Source organism: Crocodylus porosus, unplaced genomic scaffold (assembly GCF_001723895.1).
Source record: "Crocodylus porosus isolate Cpor-Errol unplaced genomic scaffold, CroPor_comp1, whole genome shotgun sequence".
NCBI classification, from domain to species: Eukaryota; Metazoa; Chordata; order Crocodylia; family Crocodylidae; genus Crocodylus; species Crocodylus porosus.
The window spans coordinates 5,852,279-5,878,288 of NW_017728921.1; the positions used below are offsets into that span (position 1 = coordinate 5,852,279).

The following is a 26,010-nucleotide window of genomic DNA, read 5'->3' on the forward strand; positions in this document are numbered from 1 at the left end:
CAAAGCCTACAAAATAGCACTCAGATATAATAATGATGCATTACATTTGGAGCTAATTATTTATGCATTCATCGTAGTAGCTGGAAACTCGTTAAGACCTGTCTTTTAAATGTGTTGGCTTTTTTGCTTTACAAAGGTTGATGAATATGGTACACAGCAGCCAATTGCCTTGTTGAAGTTGCTGCTGGAAAAAGGTTCTGTGTATGATCGTGGTAAAGAGATGAACTGTAAGCTTCTTCGAGACCTTGGCTTTATTGCTGCTATGGGAAAGGCTGGAGGAGGTCGTAATGAAGTTGACCCTCGCTTTATTTCACTCTTCAGTGTTTTCAATGTACCTTTCCCTTCTGAGCAGTCTTTGCATTTGATTTATGCCTCCATCCTGAAAGGCCACACTGCGGTAAATTGCATTATTTAACGGGATTATTGTTATTTTAAATATAAAATTGCAGAACCTGAATTGTTTTTTTGGTTGATTATTCCTGTTGTTGTATATGCTCCATCCTTCTCTTACATGGATGGGGACTGTCGTGTGTACAGGTAATTACTTTTATGGATCTCCATTCGAGTTGGGAGAGGTTCCATATACTAATTTAAGAGTACTGTTTGGTCCCATAGCCGTGTAATTAGCAGGGTGTTTCAAGCTGTAGTAGCAAATAATGCTAAATTTTAGATTGCTGATATTAACAAGTATAATAACATAGATGATATTGTTATTCACTTTAAGTCCACAGGCCCTCTGAAATCACTAGGCTCCTTCCATTGATTTGAGTGGGTATTTTGATCATGCGTGGTATCCATAGTGACCAACTGTTTTGCCACTTCAATTTGATTCGTGTTAGTCATTTTAGACTAAATGGCATTTAGCCTGTATAAGGATTTCCAATTACTCAGTTGGTCTAATAAAAGATATCGCGTCTACCCAAAGAACCTTGCCTGCCTATGTCCTTAGACCAACACAGATACAACCAAAAACCCAGTAAGGATCTAAAAGGCATTTTAGATCCTTATACAGGTCCTTCACTTTCCTCTTCTCTTTCCTTTCTCTATGTAACAGGATTTTTAGTCTGTTTAATATATAAAGGTTGAAGCTAAATAAAAATGTATTAAAATCAGAAAGGAAACCCACCAAGAAGTAGGCATTCACTATGCCAGGCACTATACAAGCACAGTGGAAAATAAGGTCCTTGCTGCATAGCTTGTAGTTAAAGCACTAAAATGACTGGTCTAAGTGAAAGATATACCAGTTATGTTATAAAATGAATTTCTGAAAAAAATACTGCCTTGCACTGAGATCATATTAAATGGAACAAGAAGGGATAAAAGGATTGGCGAGCAGATGATGCTTGACGAAACTCCTTTTTCCCTGGTCAGACCTGTGAAGAATTGTTTCTTTTTCCTGGTTCGTAGGCTTTTAATGAATCTATCGTGATGATCTCTGACAAGATGACATCCTGCACTTTGGAACTTTATAAAATGATTGTTCGTGACTTGCCCCCAACACCTTCCAAATTTCATTACATATTTAATCTGCGTGATCTCTCCAGGATCTACAACGGTCTTCTTCTTACCACCCCAGAGAGGTGAGTTTAGGGGAAAGTGTTCAGAAAAATTGACTTCAGTGGCACTGTACCCATTTATGTTGGCTGAGGCTCTAGCCCAGGCTGTGGTGATTTCATTACTCAGAAAGCATGTGCAGTCTGCAGTGAGATATTCAGGTCAGTTTTCTTCTACAGATGAACTCTATTTAGCTCACAAAATTTGGGCACTGAAGAGTCAGGTTCTTTATTCTGAGATTGCCTGCCTGCATTCTTCTCAGCCTAGGTATGTGTTAGAGAAGTTAAGGAGGTCTCTAACTTTCTAGTCCCTGAAGGGCTGTGTGCCAGCTGAGGGTCATGGCGCCCTGATGTCTTCCTCTGCTTGCCATACGCTATCACAGGGTGAAGGAAGAGCTTGATGCAGGAACCTGTTTTGACAGCTTCACACTCACTGGGAGTTTGCTGTCACTAGGGGAGCCTCCATACATTCAGCCTCCATTACATTCAGTAATGACCAGAGTCTTTGCCAGATGGTAATGAGGTATCAGGTCCTGGATTTGATTGATTCAGGAAGTAGATTATGTGATGTGGCTGACTGTGACAGCATGAGGTTGGACTCGATCACCTGGGGCCATGTTAGTGCTGTGTTCTTAAGCTGGCTGTGATGTCAGAGTCTACAGATGCTGTATAAATACCAGCTTCTAGCTTCCCAGCTTCTGCTGTGGTTCAGCTTTGATCCTGCTTTGGACTACATACAGCCTCTTCCTATAACCTAGTCAGCTTTCTGCTTATTATTATGGGTAAAGCAAATGACTTGCCTTATTATCCTCATCACCAGGAACGTGCAAATTACAGGTTGCATAGTGTATAGTAGTACTTACAAGGCCTGTAAGCAGTGTCCAGAAGACAGTTTTGAATATCCTGGGTCTTCCGCAGGCCCTATTTTCTTCTACTCTGGTAGGTATTTTGACCTCTTCCTTAAGAATTAAGCCTCCAGTTCTGTATTCCTGTCTCATTCAGGAAATTCCTTGTGTATGTTGATTGTAGATATTATTGTAGTTAGTGAGACTTAAGCACATGCACATACGCAAGTAGTTTGTTGACTAGGTGAGGCTACAGTGTATATTTAAATGTTCTGCTGAGTTGGGGCTGAGAGGTAATTCCCTGGAATCAAAGAAGAAATTTACCAATATTTTTGCCTAAGCAAGCAGCCGTAGTTAAAACTGAAGGATAGAAATAAAAAATGCTTTGATTCCAGGGTTTTAATCAAATTAGCTAGTGATGTAATTACATGGAAGGCCTGGTGGTTGTTATTATTTTTTGGGTAGGTAAGAAAGAATCTGTTATACTTTTCATGGTATGCATACTGCTTAGTGGAAAAAAAAGATTCTGGAAAATCCTGAATTGTGATATGGTCCCTGATAACAAAAGCTGACCTCTGAATCTCCGTAGTATGATCTTGGGAGATGAAGTTACAGGCAAGAGACTTTCTCTTTCTACTGAAAAAGGAAATGGATTCTGATTCTGATGGAAGTACTATTAACTGCTTGGCTATATGTGTTGTACCTAATGCTTTGATGCAAGCTAATATTTCAATATTGATGTAGGTTCCAAACAGTCATGCAAATGGTGAGAGTCTGGAGAAATGAGTGTCTGAGAGTTTTCCATGACAGATTGATTAATGAAGCAGACAAGATACTGGTGAGTAACTTCTTACAGTCCTTTATTACTATTATGGTAATTTAATTCAAAACAGTAACATTACCCACTGTTCTACTAGTGCCTTGAAATCAAGCTGCAGGTTTAATTTGCCAGTGTGTCACTCCAGTTTTATGCGGAGTAGTTCCATCACTTAAGACATGGCCCATTGAGTGTAAGAACCATTAAAATTTTTCTTTCCTGTAAGAGAAATTGACCAAACAGAATACATGAATGTATGAACAGAGAGAGATAAAGGGATATTTAATATCTTATCTTCCTAATTTACAACCTTCTTTTGAAATGTTGGAAACCTCAAAGCCTAATATGTAATATAACATTGGAAAACAGAATATGTTGCATGGATTTTAGGCTTCATGAACAATTCATAATACACTGGCATTGGTTACCATCATCTCGCCATAACTTTGCAAGGTGTGCTGAATCCTAAAGCTTATAAGTTCCAGTTCTGCAGACCTGTCTCCATGAGTTCCAGAATGAATAATGAAGAAGATAAATCTCTGAAAGTATTGCCTGTGTAAGGAGTTAGGGCCTTCAGGTAAACTGGTGGAAGTCACTACCCGTAGAGTGAGGCAGTTTTATGGCATCATTTGTGAATTTGGCTTGTTAGGAGTTTTGCCGCTACATGGACTACACAGGTGGGGGCTTACAGTTGTTATGTATTATACTATCACACTTTGACTAAGTAAAAAACTTTGATGCGCTCAGTGTCCTTATTGTTTGGTACATCCAAGCTTGCATAATGTTATTGCTTATTTGTGCTGCTATAGCACAAAGAAGCCCTAATCAGACTTAAGGCCCACTGAGCTAGACACCACACAAAGGTGGAACAAGAAGATAGTCCCCACTCCAAAAAGTTTAGCAAAAAAAAAGACATCACTCTGCCTCTGTGCCATGTAGAAATTTACATGAGTGTTACTGGACTCATCTTTCTTGAGAAAACTTGTTAGCATGGATACACCTGACATGCACAATGAGTGTATATGAAAAACAATACATGGACTCACTCTTGCCTAGCTCCCTTAAGAAATTACAATGCTAGTATATGTATCAGATATAACCATGGAGGAAGATAGAAAAGGGTAGAGATGTACCGTCAGTCCATTCATTCTTATATAGTATTTTTTCGAATTGGAAGATACTCAAAATGATATCACAAGCAAGGAAACACATTTACATAATGGGGGAAAAAGTTATGTAAAGCCCAGTTAAAAGTTAGCAGAGATGCTTAGATGTAAAAACTAGGTTTAGGTGTAATAATCTAGTCCTGCCTCAACTTTTCTTCTTCAAGATAGAAAGGCATGCTTTTACTTTTCAGTCTCTTTCACATCTCTGAATAGCTACATTGCAACTTGCTTGTGTTAGCTTCTGGATTTATATCTCTGTGCCTGTGTGTGTGAGAGTATATAATACGTGTGCACATTACATACTGCAAGACTGAATGAGGTTTTGGTGTCCTGACACCAGACCTAATAATAAAAGTGAAGGAGAGGCATGTGATTTTTGCCAGTTGGCATTATTATTTCTTTTTAAAAAGGCCATTCTGCTCTTTATTAAACTTGCATGCTCCATTGGCTCCAGGGGTTCCTGAACTGCTTGTATATTGTGTCTTGTTTCAGATTGTAAATGGAGAATGATAGTATGGCCTGATCACCAGGACTTTTATCTATATAAACAATCCCACAGAAACCAACTTATAGGAGTTAGAGTTTGCAGCATTGTGCCCTCCAAGGGTTCCTAAATTCAGAATTGCCTTTGTTATTATTTTACTAAATTCGTCTTACATACTTTAAGGTACAAGGCCACATAAAGAGCTTGATTGAAGACAATTTCAAAGAAGATTTAGAGCCAGCCATGAGAGACCCTGTTCTTTTTGGAGACTTTAGAATGGCTCTGAGTGAAGGGGAACCTCGCATTTATGAAGACATTCAAGACTATGATGCAGCAAAAGCTCTCTTTCAGGTATTGTGGTTCACCTAAGGTCTATGTTTGGTTCTGTCTGTATGACTACAGAGTTGACAACAACTGCAAGGAGGGGTGGCTATTAACTTTGACAGTCTTTCTAGTAAAAAATATGAAAAATAGATTAAATGCACTTAAATGCAAATTACTTCTAAATAAATGATTCCTGTATGAACATCAGCATTTTCCATGTGTCTCATTTCTGTTGTTAATGGTCTAAACAACTCTCTCCACAGGAGATTCTTGAGGAGTACAATGAAGTTAATACTAAAATGAATCTCGTTCTCTTTGATGATGCCTTGGAGCATTTAACCCGTGTGCATCGCATCATACGGATGGATCGTGGCCATGCCCTGCTTGTAGGAGTGGGAGGCTCGGGAAAGCAATCCCTTGCAAGACTGGCTGCATACACAGCTGGATATGAGGTCTGTGGGACTCTGCATTTTCAGTGAAAGGGAACCAGGACAGATGTGAGGGAGTGGAAGGGCTATAAACTGTGTGGAAAGCGAGGGAAAACCAGTGGAGACCAAATCAGGTTAGCAACATGCTTTTGGAGAGACAGGAGGTGGTGAAGTGAGTGTTAGGAGGTGCAAGTAGGGGAGGTTGCAGTGATTTGGGGCTGGAAATGATCAGAGCTTGGATTTGGGCACTGGCAGTGGGGAAGACACAAGATGTGTTTCCAGGGCCTAAGTGAAAAACCAGTGGCGTTTATTTACTATTATGGTCAGTTATCTGTATTACAGTAGTGCTCATTATGCCTGGCTTGATACAAATACGAAGTGAAAGAATATCTCCCCCATATAACTGATGATCTTATAAAGGCAATGGGAGGAAGAAGGGAGGTGTGACAAAGGATGAGGACCCCCAAATTAATGTTGAGGTGGTGATGGTAGAAGATTGTAGGAAGTGGAGGGGGGTTCAAAAAGACCACAGGGCAGCAAATATTTTGTCAAGTTGTTACCTTGATGTTTTCCTAACAGTGGGCCTGAAGATCTATCCTTGATCTGAACTCCATGGTAGCTGAATTCCAGACTCAGATATCACGTTTTATCTTGCTGGGAGTCTATGACCTCTGCTGACTTCCTGCCTCTGGGGCAGGGGGCTGGACTTGAATGTCTAATGTCTATGAAAATCTCTGTTTCATGTACTGTGCCTTTCAAATGTATTTTTCTGTTGAACTATTAGGTGTTTGAGATCGTTTTGAGTCGTGGGTATGGAGAAAACAATTTCCGGGAAGACTTGAAGACTTTGTATCTGAAGCTTGGCATTGAGAACAAGTTGATGATTTTCCTGTTTACAGATGCCCATGTGGCAGAAGAAGGTTTTCTGGAGCTCATCAACAACATGCTAACTTCAGGTGACATGGGCTTATTAATTGCTAAGCCAGAATTTACTTGTGACGCACAACTGAAAGCATGGCATTGCTCTCCTTTGCTCTCCCCATCAGCTAATCACAGTTATTCAGTGTTAACATTGCCTATTCACATTGTGTTCCCTGATGCTGAAACTTATGCTTTGCTTGAGGACAGTATTTTACCTGAAATGATCCTGGGTTGGGCTATAATTTTTCAGCACCTCCTAATGGTTGCATATCTATGTCTGGGTAGGGTTAGTGAACCTGAAAACAACAAGCCATGGGCCTGGTGTTTGATTCCAAATTATTAAAGTTTTTCCTGTTGTAGAGTATATATGAATAGGGAGATAAATTTCATGGGTATCTTCAGAGGGCAATGGGCATATCTTGCCCCCTGAGAAATATCTGCTTGCCTGGGGGATTATATCTGAATCGTCAATATTTTAATATAATATAATGTACTTAGTAGCTGGAAATGAGGAGAAGTTGACACCTTGTGACTGACTGCTCTCAGTAAACTACTGGCAAAAGCTCTGCAAGCCACAGAAATTCCACAGACCAGAGTTCGCAAACTTCTCTGTCAGATTTCACTTGACTCTCTGGATAATTGTGGATAAATCAGTTTTGCTGGACCAGGGTTAGATCTCAAAATTTCCTGTCCCTTCCCCTTGGCTATGCTGCCTCTTAGCCAGACTACAGGCTTTCTAATGCTACTCTCTCTTTATGTTATAGGAATGGTCCCAGCACTTTTTCCTGATGATGAAAAAGACGCCATACTAGGTCAGATTGGTGATGAAGCTGCCAAAGCTGGAGTGAGCCCTGCTAAAGAAAGTGTCTGGCAGTATTTTGTAAATAAGAGTGCCAATAATCTTCATATTGTCCTGGGGATGTCACCAGTTGGTGATACCTTGAGAACACGATGCAGAAATTTCCCAGGTGCATATTAAATTTTACATGCTGGTGTTTAAGCCTTTGTAGTTTGGGAGTGCAGGTCTGCTGATCTCTGATGAGTTACAACAGATGGGTATCAGTCCAGTAGTTAAACAGCTTCATAGCATTCAGAAATAATCCATTACGTTTTGTTCCAGTTAATTACCACACATAAATGGAGATTATTGATTAACATTTACTAGCTTAGGTCATAATCCAGTCAAACTGCTAGCAAACAATTAGTCATCTCCTTTGAACCAGAAACTTACAGGATTAAGGCAGCACATTAGAGTAACTCTCAAGCTGCTTGCATCCTCTATTGTGATATTTATAGAGAAGAGTGGGCTTGTGAGCAGCTGTGAAATTCAGACTGTAATAAGAGAAGCACTCCTGCTAATGGCTACTGCACAGCACTGGAATAGGGGGTAGGCATAGACACAAGGTACTCGGTTTATATTTGATACTGAAATGGATGGATTGGCTTGTGTGTAAGCAGCTGTGTAGAATACCAGACACACACGCTAATTAGGGCCTTGATTCTGCCAGCTTCATACCCACATGGGTAAAGATACACATGTGCACATTTTCCAGATGAGGGGATAATATTAGAGATGGGTTGTTTTGATGATAGTATTCCTTTATTTTAAGGTCTTGTCAACAACACTGGTATTGACTGGTTCTTGCCCTGGCCCCCACAAGCTTTGTATGCAGTTGCAAAGTCATTTGTTGGTAAGTAGAATGTTTCTTTAATATGGCATAAGGTGTCAAAAACATGCATTCCTTGCTCAAAGGTATTGTAAGCCTCATTGTTCACACCTTCACTAACTAAAGAAACCTCAGTCAAAATTATGTCAGATATAAATCTCTTCAAATATATTTTGTACATTTGTTCAGGTCTCATTGAGAGCCCTGAAACTTGTGCTCCAAATATTCATTTGCACTATTACAGATGCTACCCAGGGCATCCAAGGGAGCATGGGAGGTAGTTGCAGGGCTGAGAAGAGAAGGGCAAAGGATTTGAGAACTTAGTTATAAAGCAGTGTTACCTGGTATCATTTTCACTTGCTCCTGTCGGCTAAAGAGGAAAAGATCAGAAGGTTGATGCATCTCAACACTGCTCCTAAGGCCTTCAGTCTTCCCAGAAAGAATTCACAAGACAGGCTTGATTCTTAACTTGTCAAGGCCTTTGTTTTCAGACTTCCTACAGATCTGAATTTGTTGTCTCAGACTGCAAGAGATTATCTGCTCTCAACCACCCTTACAGCCACCACTTACAGCTTTTGTTGAACTGACGTAGAGCATGGTGAATTAACTTAATTCTGGTTGGTATGGGGAACTAAGGGGAAAGCTATCACAGAATAGCTGGGCCATGAATTTAAATGTCAGTAGGTATTTTGCATGAACTCCTATGCAGATACTTTGCTGCTGCACTGAGTGTCTTTTTGTGGGTTAGATTAAGCAAATGAGCCTAAACTGCACAAACACACTCCTAGTTCCGTATGGAGAGATAGTGTGGAAAAGTTCATCAGCACCAGCTATTCTAGTCTTATTCTGTGATGTTGTCAGGCCTTTGTGCTAGAACTCCTGGTTGGAGATAGGCAGACAAGGTTCTTTGCATGAATCTGCTATCTTTTATTAAACCAACTTAAATAGTTGGAAAACAATTATTAAACAAGCTTTTGGGTTCAAAAACCCTTCGTCAGGCTAAGGAAGTTTCAGCAGTTGGTGGTTGGAGATAGTGCTTTGAACTGTAATGCTTAAGGCCTTTATATAACAATGGGTAGTTATATACCTCTCCTCAAACTCCAGTTCACTGCCTCTCACAAAGGCTGGGGATGGTATGTGGAAATAAGACATCTTAAATGTTCTAGCAATGAGACAGCCCCCAAGCTCTGGGGAAGAGACTGGCAATCAGGACTCCTGGGTCCTGTTCCTAACTGACATTGACTGTTTTTGGTCCCAGAGCAAACATTTCACTCCTTTTTGCCTTTATTTCCCTCTTTGTAAAGTAGGGAGAACTTATCCTTTGTAGTCTTGAAAAAGGGTTGGGGATGTTTTATTTCTCCTGTCCTCTTCTAGGGGAGAATCCTCTCGTCCCAGCAGAGAACACGGAGTTTGTGATTGAACACATTGTCACGGTGCATGAATCTGTAGGGGATTTCAGTAAGAAATTCCTGCAGAAGCTGAGACGTAGCAACTATGTAACTCCAAAGAATTACCTTGATTTTATTAATACCTATTCAAAACTGCTGGAAGAGAAAAATCAGTTCATTTTAGGTAAGACCATGTAGATTTTTTTTTTTAAGGCTCTGGGTGATTTATATGCTTTAAAAAAGAAATACATAGCCATTTCACCCTGGAGACACATGCACAAGATGTCAATTAAATGCAGCTCAATGTTCCCCATTAATGTGACTTGAAATAATGGGCTTCTCCCAGGGTGATGCTGTTCCTTTTTCTTTTTTTCTGAGACAGAATCTCTGATCCAGTGATCCCTGAAATTCAGCCAGGTCTGGATGCAGATCCCGGTGGCTCAGGTCCAGCTCAGGGTTTAGTTCCAAGATAGCTCTGTGCTACATGCAGTGTAGTTGATCAAAGAGTTGTGGACACCAAGATATGGAGAATGCATTAACCATCAGGGCTGTAAAATCTGGTTGCCTGTGAGGTGGGAAGGAGGCTGGGCTCTGTGGGTACTATGATAATTTGTGACCCCTCAAAAAAACAAAGGAAACCTTGCTGCAGCACCAAGAAAAGCGCTGAATTCTGTTGATAACAAGCATAGGACACCTGCAGCACTGTTTGGCGCACTGTGTGATAGACCCTTTCATCACTCACATTTCTTTCTATCTCTAAGCTCAGTGCAAACGTCTGGAAGGGGGATTAGATAAACTGAAGGAGGCTGCTGTACAGCTGGATGAGCTAAATCAGAAACTAGCAGAGCAGAAGATTGTGTTAGCTGAGAAATCAGCTGCCTGTGAGGCTTTGTTACAGGAGATAGCAACTAACACAGCAATAGGTAAGTGTTTTGAAACCACTGTCACATCCTGTTAGCAAAGCATGGTTAGGCCAGGTTGTATTATGGTGTGGGAGACCCTCAAGGAACTTGGATGTTAGGGGTTCAGTCAATGGTATTTGTTCTGTCTGTACTGTGATCCAGTATCGCAGCATGGTATCATATGATGCCTAGATCAAGACCAGGACTGCTGATTTGAATCCTGGCCTAATTGCAACCTGTGTGATTACAAACTGCCTACAATAGCACCCACTGCAGCTTCAGATAGAAACTATGTTCCTTTTTGAGAAAAAAAAAACACCAACTGAAAAGGGCATTTTAGTAACATGAGTGTCACTATAAGAAAGAACAGATTTGCGGGGAAAAGGGTAAGGAAAGAGACTGCGCTCTCTTACTTTTGGCATTCAAGAACTTGTCTTTGGGGGGAAGCATGCTATGCATACCAGTAGTCTAGCACCAAAAGGGTTAGGAGTGATCTAGACCTCCTGGTAATTTCTGATTTTAGGCCCACACTGCTTTGTTAGCTTGGTACAAATCTCAGTGACCTGTTTACCATTCTGCTTTTCACACTTCGTAGCGGAGGAGAAGAAAAAGCTGGCTGAAGAAAAAGCTGTGGAGATAGAAGAACAGAATAAGATAATTGCTGTGGAAAAGAAGGATGCTGAAACAGCCCTAGCTGAGGCTATGCCTATTTTAGAAGCTGCTAAATTAGAGCTGCAGAAGCTTGACAAATCTGATGTCACAGAGATTAGGTAATTAATTCTGCTGGGGTGTAGCAAATTCATTCGTACACATTTCTGTGGCATCCCTTACTGTAGGGTCTTAGTCACATGCAAACATTAGTAGCCTTGTTCTCACATACTCCCATGAGGCAAGAAGGACTGAGACTTAGAGACATAGAACCGGGGCACAGCTGGAGACAGGGTCCAGATTTCCTGAACCCAGGCCCAGTGATCTAGCCAGAAGCTTATCCCTTAGGCAAGGAAATCCCAAATGTTACATATTTGTAATCATTCTATAGCATGTGTCTAGCATGTGGTAGATGGCTGAGGGGTCTGCTTTTCTTCTGGATAGACATGATGGTCATAGAGCTTATGTTTCACACATGTAGTCTGATGCACTGAACATCCTCCCAGTCTTTGGCTCTGTCTGGGCTACTTCTAGCCATGGCAGGGAACACAGCTATGAAAACATGGTCTGCCCACCAACTCCACTCCACAAGTGTCAAAAAAAGGGAAGTGCAGGCACCATTATAGAGGTCTGCACCAACAAACACTCAGGACCAAGAGTAGCCACATCACACAGCAGTTAATTCTGCTTTTCCAGCATTTGTTGCACATGGAGATGAAGCAAGTGGGAGGGGTGGGGTTTTCCGTGGTTCTCCCTAGCACCATCAGAGGTAGTGTAAATATGTCCCTCTACACTTCATTACCTTCCTTCCCCTATGGGACCTTTTCCTAGTTCTCCTCAAAGTGCATGACTGCTCATCCAGGTTGGTGAAGCTTTAATCTTCAGGAAAACTGTAGCAATGGGTTTTATTTCTGGATCAGTCAATTGGCAGCACTGACGAAGTTGTTTGATAGTAATATCTAGTTTTTAGTCCTTTGTTCATTAATCTTTCCTTCTGTGGATTGAATTCTGTTTTTTTCTTGGATGAGGATATGCCTTGGGGAAGGCTCCTGCTGCTCCAATACAGAGCTTTCCCCACCAAATACCTACTAAACTGCCTTCCAACAAATACGTTGTATTTCCAATATTATGTGCTTTTTCTTTTCTTCCCCCCATCTACCCTGTATTTATTTTCCAGGTCATTTGCTAAACCCCCCAAACAGGTGCAGACTGTGTGCGAATGTATCCTCATAATGAGAGGCTACAAAGAACTGAACTGGAAGACAGCCAAAGGAATGATGTCAGAGGCAAATTTCTTGCGATCCCTAATGGAGATAGATTTTGATGGAATCACTCAGAGCCAGGTCAAATCCATCCGAGGTAGATTGTTTGACTGAGTGACTTGGCACTTGGAGATAGATGAATATAGTGTTTTCCTGATAGTATTTCAAATGTTTGCTGCTACACTTGAAGCACTGCTTTGTTGGGATGATGTATGCCCATGTGCAGGGGGCTGGCACAAGGTAGATGCACCACTTATTGCCCCAGGGGCTTATGTGGGACTTTGATGATACAGAAGTTTCTGCACAGGGCTTGTAGCATAATATGTAATGTAGTCGGTAGCGATTTCTGCTATGAAGAGGCTAGACATGAACCAAACGTGGAGCAGAGCTTGTGTGTGCATTAGCCCTTTGGAAAGCACTGTTGCCAATTCACTTGCACGTGAGACAGTACTGTAGGCTAAGCTTAAGCAGATTGGACTATATTCTGCTCATGCTCATGTTGATATAAATCCAGAATAACTCCACTGAGAAGCAAAGAGTGAGAGGACATTTTGGTTCTTTGAGCAAGATAACCTTCACTGACATCCAGTAAATGACAGGCAGGACCACGGGACTTGCTGAGCAACAACACCTGCAAAGCATTGAGCTCATGCAACTCGCATTTGGGCCTAAAGAACCTTAAGAAGTCACTAACAATAGCTTGCTTATAATATTATGGTCCAGCGACATCACCTTTATATCCTACAAATAGAGCAGAATGACAGTTGGGGCTGAGAGTCTTGTTAATAAGAAAAGCACTTCCTCTTTTGACTTCTGGCTGTGATTAACCTCATCGTGTAATGTTTTGTGTGTTAACATTTAGCTCTGTTAAAGAATCTAAATACTACATTTGAGGAGATGGAAGTTGTTAGCAGAGCTGGATTGGGAATGCTGAAATTTGTCGAAGCAGTAATGAGCTACTGTGATGTATTTAAAGAAGTCAAGCCAAAGAGAGAGAAGGTACTGTGTACTGTGTGCAGCCACAGTCATGAGGGTCATTGAAGAGTTTTTATTATGACAAAATATGCTTGGTAATTATATAAATTGTGGAGTTTGTGAAAGTGGAGTTTGCTAGAACCATGGCAGCCAAGGGCTATACAGCCTTTCAGCTGCAAGCTGTTGTATTCAACATAATAAAGCTCTGTGATGCATCCCATCTGAACTGCAGCTGGAAGGAAAAGAGATGTGCCCAAGAGGAATTTGTAAAGTAATGTCTGCAGGAGGAAATTAAAGTTTATAGGTGCCTACCTGCAACAGACTTAAAATAATACCCATGGCATTTGGCATAGAGGGATGCAATGGTAGATTAAAACTCCTTTTCCTGGACTTAAGCAGAGACCAGACTCATGACTTTTTAAAATGGGACTAGAAACCATCTGCATGTAAAAATAGAAACTTAAAAGCTGAAAAAAGTCTTCCATTATACATCACGATGCCTTTAATAATGCAGGTGGCCAGGTTGGAACGAAACTATTTCTTAAGTAAACGTGAACTGGAAAAGATACAGGCAGAGCTGACAACAATTCAAAATGAGCTGAAGGCTTTGGGGGACAAGTATGAAGCTGCAATAAGGGAGAAGCAACAACTGCAAGAAGAAGCAGAGATTATGGAGAGGAGACTTATTGCTGCTGACAAGCTCATCTCTGGTTTGGGCTCTGAAAATGTAAGGTGAGGCTAGTTCCCGGAAGGAGAGATTTTGATATTAAAATGTAAGATCCTAGAGGTTGAGACATGGATAAAACCTGCATATTCACCTTAGGGTCTTAAGCATCTTTGAAAATTGTAACCTGTGCGTTTTGTTTGCTTCCCTGTAGCAACTAAACAGTGAAAAAATAATACAAATTGGTAATATGATTTTTAAAATTAGGGGCTTTTATCAGACAGGTTTCCAGTTGATCTTTTCAATTTAAAGAGGGAAAATACTAGTTAAAGGTATGAGACTTATTTTAGATTAAAAGAGAGGAGGTACCAAGTCTGACTCAACTATCTGCTGGCAGCTGCGATAATAAGTTGGACTCTTTCAACCTGCTGTTAACGTTTCAAAAGATACTTTGTGCTCTGTAGAATTCTCTTACACCTTCTCACTGTGCAGCAACAGTAACCTTGACCTGACCCTGTATTCCTCCATTTTTCTACCAGATGGACAAAGGATTTAGAGGAGTTAAAAATGCGAAAAGTGAAATTGCTTGGAGACTGTCTGCTCTGTGCCGCCTTCCTGAGCTATGAAGGGGCATTCAACTGGGAGTTCCGTAATGAAATGGTGTATCAGGTGTGGCAAGAGGACATCCTCTCACGTGATATCCCCCTCAGTCAGCCCTTCCGATTGGAAAACCTCCTGACAGACGATGTAGAGATCAGCAGGTAGGTCAGATCAGCAAGCCCAGCTGCTACTGTGGGTGAGGGATGTACCAGGTCACAAAGGTGGGATGTGGCCTGGATCCAGAATTAGACACCATTTGTATAGGCAGGGGGGCTCAAGCCCATCTCTTATTTTATATGTGAAATCACAGAGAATAGAGAAAGTTTCTCCCCTGAGGACCAACTTTCTGAAAACAGCACCATCTTTTTCAGCAAAGACCAATTGAATTGCCATCCAAGACTCTCAAAGTGCTTTATGTATTTTGAGTCCTCTCTGCATACAAAATTAAATGTTTACCACATATTATTCCTGTTAGCCCTGAAGCCAATAAAGCCCTTTCTTTATCATGTATACTGTATCCTACTCACACTGAGCAGATGAATCAGCACCTAAATTAGAATTTGGAGCTCTAGTCCTGCTCTTTATTACACTTTAGGTACTCAGTTGAAGGTAACTGTAATACTGTACAGCACTGTAGGAATACCTAACATAGATGAGAAGGATAAATGTAATGTAGGGAAGAATCTGAAGACACTAGGCTTTTACAAGTGTGAACAATGGCAAGTTTCATAGAACAGAATCTTTACTGCTGGTGCTGAAATACCATCATCACAGAGATAGCCTCCTTCGACTTTCAGATCCCAAATCTTCCATTCGATCCCACCAGAGCCCCCCCAAGGAATGACAAGATTGAACGGTCACAAACCTCCACTGTGACCAGTTCAGGCTGGACATAAGAATTTCTTCACTGTCCAAGCCCCCAAGGTTTGGAACAGACTGCCACCTGAGGCGGCTCAAGCGCCCTCTATGAACGCCTTCAAAACACATTTGGATGCTTATCTTGCTGGGATCCTGTGATCCCTGCTGACTTCCTGCCCCTGGGGTGGGGGGCTGGACTTGATGATCCTCCAGGGTCCCTTCCAGCCCAAATGTCTATGAAATCTATGAAATCTTTGTGTAAGCTGTGGTCATGGAGTATAATAGACACCTGTGTTTTATTCTTCTAGGGCACTCAGGAACCTGGAGCTACATAAAGCCAGTTTAGAACATTTTACGAGGTAGACTTAGGCTCCGAGTTTATCCAAAGCCCTTTGGAAGTCTTCTGTTGACATCAGTGGGTTTGGATCAGGGCTTTCCTCATTTGTCCTGTTTTGTGCAGAATTATTCACTATAATATATTAACCTGTGCTTTTGCCAGGCTAGTTCTGACATAAGCAGTGATACTTTCATTCATCTGTTGGAGACTCTTTCATCGTGTAATACTCTGTGTTCTAGTGTACTTAATGCTCAGTGGAGCAGCTATGTTTTACACACCAGCAACGTATGTAGCTGTACCATGAAGTATGACATACCTCCCAGTCTCTCTTCTGTTTCCTTCATAGGTGGGGTTCTCAGGGTTTGCCCCCCGATGAACTCTCTGTTCAGAATGGCATTCTGACTACATGTGCCAGTCGCTTCCCCTTGTGCATAGACCCCCAGCAGCAGGCACTGAATTGGATCAAGAGAAAGGAAGAAAAAAACAACTTGAGGGTGATGCTGAATTTTGATTTGATTTTTGTACCTGTTGGATTGAACAGTGTATTAATATTTGACATCTTGCACAAGTTACTAGTGAAATTAATGGTCAACATGGTTGAACCTCAGAAGAGTTTGTGTGGCAGTGCACCTTTGGTGCCTGCCACTTTAAGGGCTGGAGCAAGCAGCTGGCAGGTGCTTGATTAAGGTGGCCATTTTCAAACTTAGGCAAGCAAGGCAGAGGCAGCAGTTTGCTGCTTGCAGCTAAGGGAGCAACATCACCCGGCTGAGTGGCTGCTTGGAACATCTTGGAGGTAAGGGCAGGAGCTATGGGGATGGCAGGAGGCTCCTGGTCTTGGGCATGACCTGAAACTGCACTCTGCTGGGGTAAGGAGGCCTGGTGGGACTGCATGTGGCGGGACATTGCCATTCAAAATACCAGGACCAAGCAACCAGGTGGACCCATATAGGAGAGAGTGGATTAACTGCTTAGAAGCCTGACTCAAGGTACCCTCAACTGATCAGTGCTGGGGCCAGGACCAGAAGGGTCAAAAGGGTCAGAGTACCCACTGCAAGGGACACCCAAAGCCAGGGGGCCTGGGGTTCTGACTGGCTTAGAGGTGGGGCCAGGGCATGTGTGGCCAAAGGTCAAAGAGCAGGGGCTACTGCTGAGAGGGAGAAGAATACAGAGAGCTTGACAGCTCAGAATGAGGCCCGAGTAGGCCGCCTGACTAGGAAGGATCTAGTTGGGGTTCAAACTAGGATGTTATGGGCCCCAGTGTGAAGCTGGAGCTATTAAGAACTTGGATACCATCTGTGAGGCATGGGCCATTGTGTATGGAAGGTATGGAGCTGTGGTTAACTCCCCCTGGCATCAGTGCATAGAATGGGCAGCCTCCTGCATTTACCACCAGTTTATTATACCAGCAAAGTTGTGGCAGGCGAGACTGGGTGGACTGACCCATATAGACAGGTGGGTAGACCGAGGTTGAGACCTGGCCCTGAATGTGCCCCCTGTCACAGTTTGGATGAGCATCTAACACTTTCCATTGCTTACCTTCATTGCAAGGTGCATTTTTTGCCTCATGTTTCCAAAGGTCTGGGCCAGGTCTCAGCTGCATGAGGCAGTTTTTCTGTCAGATGATAATATAGGCAAGGTAGTTCTCACGTGATCATGACAAAGAAAGTCCAGTCTAGGGCTGTGTGAAGCTTCGGGTGCTGATTCGATTCGGAGGAGATTTGGCTCGATTCGGCAGCTGAATCTCCAAATCCGGATCGAATTGAGAGACCAATAAAAAGGTCCGTATCGATTTGAAGCTCTCCAAATTGATCTGGAGAGGTTTGGAGATTTGGGTGGTCCCCACTCACCACTGCAGGGAGCTGGACCTGGACTCCATGCCAGTAAGTAGGAGGCTGGAGGAAGGCTGGAGGACGGGACCATGGGGGGACTCCCACCAAGCCCCATCCCCTGCCTGAACCCCCTCAACACCCGCCCACTCTCCCAGCCCCCCCCACATGGTTGCTCCACCCGCCCCAACATCCTGACGCTTTAAAAAAAACAAAAACTAAAACAAACTAAATAAGGCAGCCCTGTAGTCACCAGCTCCTGCCAGATGGTGAGGGGTCCCCACTGCCCAACAGTGCACGCGGGGCAGCCATTGATGGGGTGGGGAGAGCGGGTGGGAGATGGGGCTTGTTTGACTTGGAGATTCGGCAGTGGCCAAATCGTCGAATCAGATTTGGCTGAACCAATTCAGGACAGTGAATCAAATTGCTGTCCCCTGAATCTGCTGTATCTGAATCTGAAGTGAATACTAGCCCCTTCACACAGGCCTAGTGTACTCCTTGTTCCCTACCAGTGAAACTTCCATCGTCTGCAGGATGAAAGGCAGAGCTCCACAAACAGCAGAGCTTTTTTCGAATGTTCACAATTGTATAAGTGCAATGTTTAGCAAGTTGTTAGCTCTGTTTCCCAACCTTTCTATTTTTGTGTTCTCTTCCAGATGGCTTCTTTTAATGATCCAGATTTCCTTAAACAGCTAGAAATGGCCATAAAGTATGGAAGTCCCTTCCTGTTCCATGACGTTGATGAATATATAGATCCTGTCATAGACAATGTCTTGGAAAAGAATTTTAAAGTGGGGCAGGGCCGAACTTTCATCATCTTGGGTGATAAGGAAGTCGACTATGACAGTAACTTCAAATTGTACCTGAACACTAAGCTTGCTAACCCTAAATATTCACCATCAGTATTTGGGAAAGCCATGGTTATCAATTATACAGGTAAGCAAATGCCTGCTTTTGTGCAACAGGACACATCTTAAGTATGCATGGCTATTGTTAAGTTTTCAATTGCTCTAAAGAACCCAGATATTTCCTATTATATCAGAAAGTACCACAAAGTACTTGGTATGGGTTGAACTGCAAACTGGGAGTGTTTTCAGTAGGTGGATATAAGTTGCAAATCCATTAGTCTGAAGTCAGTTGCCCTTTTAGTTGGACTAACTGGCGTTTCTCTGACTGCACATATCTGGCACTGGTCTGAATGAAAGGCAGAATCTGGCACTGGTATTTATGTTGTACTATATGACATGAGATGCTATTCAGAATGAGGAAAGCTATATCAGAATCTGGTTCTATATGAGGCAGAAGACAGGGAGCAAGTTCTGAGATAGTCAGAAGCACAGGCAGTAGTTACAGAAGTGGGATACAGGAATTATCTGGTACATTAGGATGTGTAGCTCTTGAACTAAACGTCACTGACTAGATCTGTCAGACAAGGCCCAGATCTGTTTGGTTAATGGTTCTGTGCAATAATTGTGCCACACCCTTGAGCATGCAATGCTGATAAATTATGTAGGTTTAAGGCGCAGCAGGAAAACTAGCCTTTGGGTTTTAACTAGCTCTGCACTAAATGTATGGCTCTTCATATACTCCTATAGTTACTCTAAAAGGCCTGGAAGACCAACTGCTTAGCGTTATCGTGGGGTTTGAAAGAAGAGAGCTAGAAGAGCAGAGAGAACATCTCATCCAGGAAACCAGTGAGAACAAAAACTTGCTAAAGGATCTGGAAGACTCTCTCCTCCGCGAGCTGGCGACTTCCACAGGAAACATGTTGGATAATGTGGACTTGGTGCACACCCTGGAGGAGACAAAATCCAAAGCTACTGAGGTACCTCTCTAGCCTTACCTTGCAGCACTTCTTCCCCAGCTGCCCCTTCTTTCCTTTGGGTTTGTTTCATCCTCCAGTATTCTGCAAGTTAGACCTAAGTTGGAAAAGGAGCTGAGGGCCTGTCTGCACAGGAAAGACACTGGCACATGGACTAGGGAAAGACTCTCCAGTGTAGTAGCTGCTTCTTGTCAGATCCCCAGGTTGACACTCTTTGCATAGGTGACATGGCTTGCAAAGAGTGTCAGCACATGGAATTAAGGGAGTATCTGGTCTACTGTAAGCTCGCAGTAGTGTTTACTGTGGGGTTTGTTCTCCACATAGATAGATAAGCTGTAAGAGTCACATCCTGGGCAGCTGGACATGAGAATTCTTTCAGGTACAGGTGTAGCACGTGTGCCTGGAGACAGAAGTCTGAATTCCCAAAGAATTTACTTTCCCACTCACGCACAGTCACCCACCTAACTAAAGAATATGCAGTATGTCTTGAGAAACGTGGTTAATGTATTTTTAAAACCTAGGTGTTCAGAATAGTTCAAAATGCTATTTCAGTATTGTTTGTCTACAGATTAGCTCAGCACATAATACATCATGTCACTCATTACAGCAGTTATATACAAATGAAATCAATTTCAAGGTTTTCTCACTTACAACTAGGTATCAGAGAAACTTAAGCTGGCTGAGAAGACAGCCATGGACATTGACAAGCTGCGAGATGGCTACCGGCCTGCTGCGAAGAGGGGTGCCATTTTGTTCTTTGTCTTGTCTGAGATGGCCCTGGTCAACTCCATGTATCAGTACTCCTTGGCTTCCTTCTTAGAGGTATTTGGATTTTCACTTCGAAAATCCATGCCCAACTCAGTTCTTCCAAAGAGGCTACAAAATATCATGGATACACTGACGTTCAATGTCTATAACTATGGCTGCACAGGTTAGTGTGATTAGCCAGTTGGGTAAGCGTGTGTCCTTGTAATGCATGTGCCTTCAGTCAGCTGTGTAGAACCCCAAAGTTTGTGCTGCCAAAGGTGGTTCATCAGAAGTTGAATTCCTTCTCTGTTCCCTGCTGAGACTTGTAATCCTTTGTGGCTCATCTTCCCTCATGGCAACATTGCTCTGAAGTACAGAGAAGTGCTGCAATCCATCCATGCAACTTTAAGATGTCCTGCTACTCTGAATAAAGTATTGGCTACAAATATCAATGGTTCTAAACTGAAACTATGGAAAGTGGCACCCTGGCCTGCTGCAGATTGAAGGTGATTTGACGCCAAATTCAGGCCTGAATGTCAATATAGCAGCAGGTTCATATTTCTATGGGTCTTGGCTCCAAACTCCATTTCTCATTCCCTATAACTTTGTAGGGCAATCAGGCTTAGGACTTGGAGCTGAAGCTTGGAGTTGAAGCTTGCTGAATTTCTAAATGGTTTAGAAGCAGGCTGATGAGAATGTTACCTTCTTATTGCAGGCTTGTTTGAGAGACACAAGTTACTTTTTTCCTTTAATATGACTGTCAAGATAGAACAAGCTGATGGCAGAGTCCCACAGGAAGAACTTGACTTCTTTTTAAAAGGTAACGTGAACTTTTAGTGTTTGACTGTAACAGCACATTAGGCTACATCTTCAGCTGGTAAAAATTGTTGAAGTGCCCTCAAAGCCAACAGGGCTGTAACAGTTTACACCAGTTGAATATCTTGGCCCTTTGTGAAACACTGATTCTACTGAAGCCAGTGGCAAAGCTCCCGCTGACTTCAGGGGGCCAACATGCCATCCCAAGAGTTCATTGGTGGTTAAATGGATAAATGGTGGCAGAAATAATACCTTGGCCTTCAGACACTTGCACAGATTCCTCCAGTGAACTAATTCATAGGTATTGGGCTCCCAGTTAACAAGTTTCCTGGGATGGGTTGTCTGAGTAGACCATGTATTGTGGCATTTATGACAATGATGTACTCATTTTTCTGAACCATGACCAGGGAATATCTCATTGGAGAAGAGTGCACGGAAGAAGCCATATACTTGGCTTTCAGATCAAGGCTGGGAGGACGTAATGCGCCTGTCTGAACTGTTTCCTGAGAAATTTGAGTCTCTTCCAGATGATGTAGAGAAAAATCCAGATGTATGGAAAAATGTAGGTGCTTTTTTCCCCTTCCCAACTATTATATGTTCAAATATAATATAACTTGTAAGAATTTTTTTTGGGGGGGCGGGGGGGAGCGGGGCATGTCATTAGCTTTTTCATTTGATGTCTTGATCAGCTTCTACTTTGGAAGATAAAGAGTAAATAGCATGATGGATTTGGGAACATGGGCATTGTGGTAATGGGGAAAAAACAGTCACCCATGTAGCCTGATATTCTGTCTCTAACCAGATGCATTAGGAGAAAGGAAACCCAATAGTGTTCAATTCATGAATTGCCCAGCCCATGGGGGAAGTTTCTTCATGACTTGAGACAATCAGTATTTGGCTTACACCCTGAATAGAGAGTTCTTAATGTTTTAAGACATTTTCCATACTGTAACAGTAGGGATTCTTGTTTTCCATGTAGATACCTTAGGCAAAATTGTGTCTCATTGAAATCAACAGGAGTTTTGATTTCAGTAGAGACAGGCTTTCACTTCTAATATTTTGTTTAATTCTACTATGCACTATGTAAACCATTTCCTTTACTAACTTTTAAATTCGCTGCATTTGTTTCATTACATGCCTCTTTTTCCTTGAAATATAATAGAGAGCAAAGGAAGTCCTTGATTTGCTTACTGCAGGGTATTCACTATTACTTTTAGCTTGCGATTATGATTTTTGTTTCTGTCATAAGAAAAATTCCAGCCATAACATGGAAATGTGCAGGTGATTCCAGCCACCCATGTTTTTAGATGGAAAAAGTTGAAGTGATGGCATTCACTTAATATTTTTTTCCAGTTTTTCTTTAATGATCTTCTCTGAGTTTCTTGTTTATTTCCCTTTCTTTTCTTCCCATATCTGTTTCTCTTGTTTATTTCTTTTATGAGACTGACTCTGCCTCTCCTAATATATCAGTTTATTTAGCCATTTGGCTAACCTGTATTCTCTGTTGTACTTCTTCACCCAGTGGTATGACCTAGATGCCCTGGAACAATCACCATTTCCCATGCACTACTGCAAAAGTCTCACACATTTTCAGAAGCTCCTGCTTTTGCGGTGTTTCCGAGTGGACCGGGTGTACCGTGCAGTGACTGATTACGTCACTTTGACAATGAGTGAGAAGTAAGTGCTGTCACATTGTTGTTCACTGGAATCTTTCTAATTTTTAAAGAACTGTAGAAGTCAGAGGTTCTCTGAAGGAATCACCAAGCATCTATTGTAGATTAAGGTTTAGTGGTCACAAATCTAAACCCGGCAAGGAAAAGGATTGTATTCCATTCTGACTGGTATTTTGTGCTTTAAGGTCTTTGGATGCTAAACAAAAAGTAGGCGTTGATTTAAAATCACTGTCAGAATTTCTCCTTTTCCATGCTGTTGCACCTAGGTAAGTATGTCTGGGGAGAATTTGTACTCAGGAAAACAAACCAGTCTCTGCTGATGCCTTGACTTTCCCAAGCCTATGTAGTACAGATTTGTACATGCTTCTACTTCCTCGTAGCCTCTTAACACATAGTTAAAGGTGCTGTATGAGAGGGGATTTTTAAAAAAAATTAATTTCAGTAACCTAAGCTGGTATTTCCAGCCAAACATTGTTGGAGATACAGCTGTCTTTTCTATCATTTTGGGCAGTGTGGTAATCCTGGGTGCCTGAAAATGTCAGCTCTTTGCTCACAGTATCGCTTCACCTAACATTAACTGTCATGTCTTTCCCATTCTCTCTCCCTCCTGGCTAAGATGCTTTCCAAACTGCCAACTGATAATAGACATTTTTAAAGGTCCTTTCCATTAAAAAATAGTCACATAATTATACAGCTGGAAGGGACCTGAAGAGTCCAGGCCTGGTGCACAGATGCCAGATGCATTGTTCATAAATCAACCTAGACTTGTGCCTGTCTGGCATCTGCCTTAAAACCACCAGTGAAGAAAATTCTATGTAAAATAACCCCCATAAAGTCATTTAACCTTGGTTTATTTAGCCTTTGCCTTCTCAAGATAGGTAGTTTATAATTAGAACTGGCTAAGAAATATTAGATGGTAGTTTTCCATGGGAAAAAGCAGTGTAATTGAAATCTAAAGATTTCTCAGGAATGTGTCAGTTTTGAAAAACAATTGTCATCAGAAACATGGCCAAATAAATCATTTCATTTTTCTTATTTTCTTTCAATGACTTCAAAACATTTGGATTTTATAAGGTAAAAGGTTTTGTTTTGGCTTTTTCCATTTTGGTAAATTTTGCTTCTTATTTCAATATATTAAAAGACTAGTTTGAATTATTTATAGACAATATTGTGTTTACCTTATTGAAACAAAACAGTTTCATGTTATTGAACCAAAACATTCAATGGTCCCAAAATGAAGTTAATTTTTGTTCACTGGTAAATCTTGTAATTTCATTTTTTTTGTCCATTTTGGAGTCTTAGATCTTCATGGTCTTCCTGGTATATTATTTGATCATCCTGCCTAAATAAGACACGATTTATATCCCTGATAACTTTTCCAGATTGAATGTTATTGACTATTTTTGTGATAATTAATGAAGCAATTTCCTGTTTTCCTGTTTTCTTGCCCTCTCTCTGCAGGTATGTTCAGCCTCCTGTGATCAGCTTTGACGCTATCTTTGAGCAGAGCACTCCTTACTCACCAGTTGTTTTTATCCTAAGTCCTGGGTCCGACCCTGCCAGTGACCTCATGAAGCTGGCTGAACGGACAGGCTTTGGAGGAAGCAGGCTCAAATTCCTCGCCATGGGACAAGGACAAGAAAAGGCAAGTGGCTGTGCACAAACACTGGTCAGTGGGGTAGCAGGTGTGTGCTTGGGTTTGCTCTGTCAGCTTGTGAATATTGCATCTTGGAGCTGCACTAATTAAAAGACCCCTCCCCCTGTCTATAAACACCCTAAGAGTTTAAGTCACTTTTCAGCTGTTGATATGAATGTCGGGAGAGTTGTAACTGCGAATTGGGGTTTGGGGAATCTGCCATGCACTCTTTATGCTTCCAGTTATTTCTGTGCTCTGCCATGAACCCTGAAATGGGATTTTCAAAAGCACTTAACATTCGATTGACTGCTGCAATTGAAGTCAGTGGCAAAACTCCTATTAGCTTCCACAAGATCAACATTAGGTCAGTGCCAAGGACTTCTGAAAATACCACCTTAATAGATATATCAGCGGCTCTTCCAAAACTAGGTATTCCTGCAAGGCTCTGAGAAGGGGGACAGTTGCTTCATTTGCAGATGTTTGTTACCACTGGAGGATGCCTAGTGAACTCTGTGGTACCATAACATGTTCTGCTTTGCTTTCTTGCCCTGAGGAAGCATCAGAAGCACTAAACCATTCAGAATCCCTTCACTTGCAGAGTTGAAAGAAACTTTACTCATAAGCAGCTTGTTTCCATCTCATTGATGCAGGTTGCACTGCAGTTGCTGGAAAATGCGGTGGCTCGTGGACAGTGGTTAATGTTGCAGAACTGTCATCTCTTGGTGAAATGGCTGATTGATTTGGAGAAGGCCTTGGAGAAAATTACAAAGCCTCATCCAGACTTCCGCTTGTGGCTGACGACTGACCCAACCAAGGGCTTTCCTATCGGAATACTTCAGAAGTCTTTGAAGGTACAGTACAGTAGGAACGTGCTAGCAGAGGGCATGAGTAACCATGGCTGTTCAGGCAGTCCTGATTTGAGGCTGGCCCAAGCGCAGGATGTAAAATGGGGCCCTAAGTTGTCTTTTTTTTTTTTTTGGTGTGAGCAAGATTCTGTTTCATTCTCAATTTTTCAACTGGTGGATTTTCTTTGGTAGGCAGGATGCTTAACAGAAGCATTCACTGGCCCACTACTTTAAGGTGGGTAGCTCCAAGTGATGTCCTGTCAGTAAACCTACACAGCTTGGCAAATGAACATTGAACCCAAATGTCACATGGGTGGGTTAGAAAATACCCAGATACATGGAAATACTTTCTGTCAGGTCTAATGCTTAAATAGAGACATGAGATCTGTGACTAGCTTGGCAACAGTGAGAGTGGAGCAGACATTGTAACAGAATAATGGTTTCCAGCTGCTTCTTCAGTCTGATACACTTATCACAGCCAAGCTGAACTGATTTTTTTTTTTAAATTGCAAGCCAGAAATATTGCTCTGATGTTTGTTCTGTGGTTACTTTATTTCTGTTGTTCTAAATCACTGCTGCAAGCATATTTTTTCTCTTAGATGTTAGGGCAGTGGCATGATACTTCAACCACTCTCACCAAGTCAAACAATCTAAGCTGCCAATGGCATCTTTCATAGATTTCATAGACATTAGGGCTGGAAGGGACCTTGGAAGATCATGGAGTCCAGCCCCCCGCCCAAAGGGCAGGAAGTCAGCTGGGGTCACAGGATCCCAGCAAGATAAGCATCCAATTTGCTCTTGAAGGT

At 42.0% G+C, this 26,010-nt stretch overlaps 1 protein-coding gene across 2 annotated transcripts in view; it reads left to right on the plus strand.

Moving 5' to 3' along the window:
* Positions 1–26,010, plus strand: part of DNAH10 (dynein axonemal heavy chain 10) — an 81,764-nt gene that overhangs the window by 49,015 nt on the left and 6,739 nt on the right. Inside the window, exons 46-69 of one of the 2 annotated variants that reach the window (XM_019538905.1) lie at positions 137–397; positions 1,408–1,580; positions 3,143–3,236; positions 5,049–5,216; positions 5,453–5,641; positions 6,402–6,573; positions 7,303–7,506; positions 8,149–8,229; positions 9,580–9,777; positions 10,355–10,516; positions 11,091–11,265; positions 12,321–12,502; positions 13,268–13,404; positions 13,895–14,112; positions 14,584–14,805; positions 16,186–16,333; positions 18,322–18,601; positions 19,261–19,490; positions 20,145–20,418; positions 20,950–21,054; positions 21,458–21,612; positions 22,573–22,727; positions 24,185–24,368; positions 25,010–25,210. In XM_019538905.1, the coding sequence (XP_019394450.1) occupies positions 137–397; positions 1,408–1,580; positions 3,143–3,236; positions 5,049–5,216; positions 5,453–5,641; positions 6,402–6,573; positions 7,303–7,506; positions 8,149–8,229; positions 9,580–9,777; positions 10,355–10,516; positions 11,091–11,265; positions 12,321–12,502; positions 13,268–13,404; positions 13,895–14,112; positions 14,584–14,805; positions 16,186–16,333; positions 18,322–18,601; positions 19,261–19,490; positions 20,145–20,418; positions 20,950–21,054; positions 21,458–21,612; positions 22,573–22,727; positions 24,185–24,368; positions 25,010–25,210 (4,368 nt within the window). The remainder of the gene's footprint in view (positions 1–136; positions 398–1,407; positions 1,581–3,142; positions 3,237–5,048; positions 5,217–5,452; positions 5,642–6,401; positions 6,574–7,302; positions 7,507–8,148; positions 8,230–9,579; positions 9,778–10,354; positions 10,517–11,090; positions 11,266–12,320; positions 12,503–13,267; positions 13,405–13,894; positions 14,113–14,583; positions 14,806–16,185; positions 16,334–18,321; positions 18,602–19,260; positions 19,491–20,144; positions 20,419–20,949; positions 21,055–21,457; positions 21,613–22,572; positions 22,728–24,184; positions 24,369–25,009; positions 25,211–26,010) is intronic. The other variant, XM_019538904.1, reaches the window with a different exon arrangement.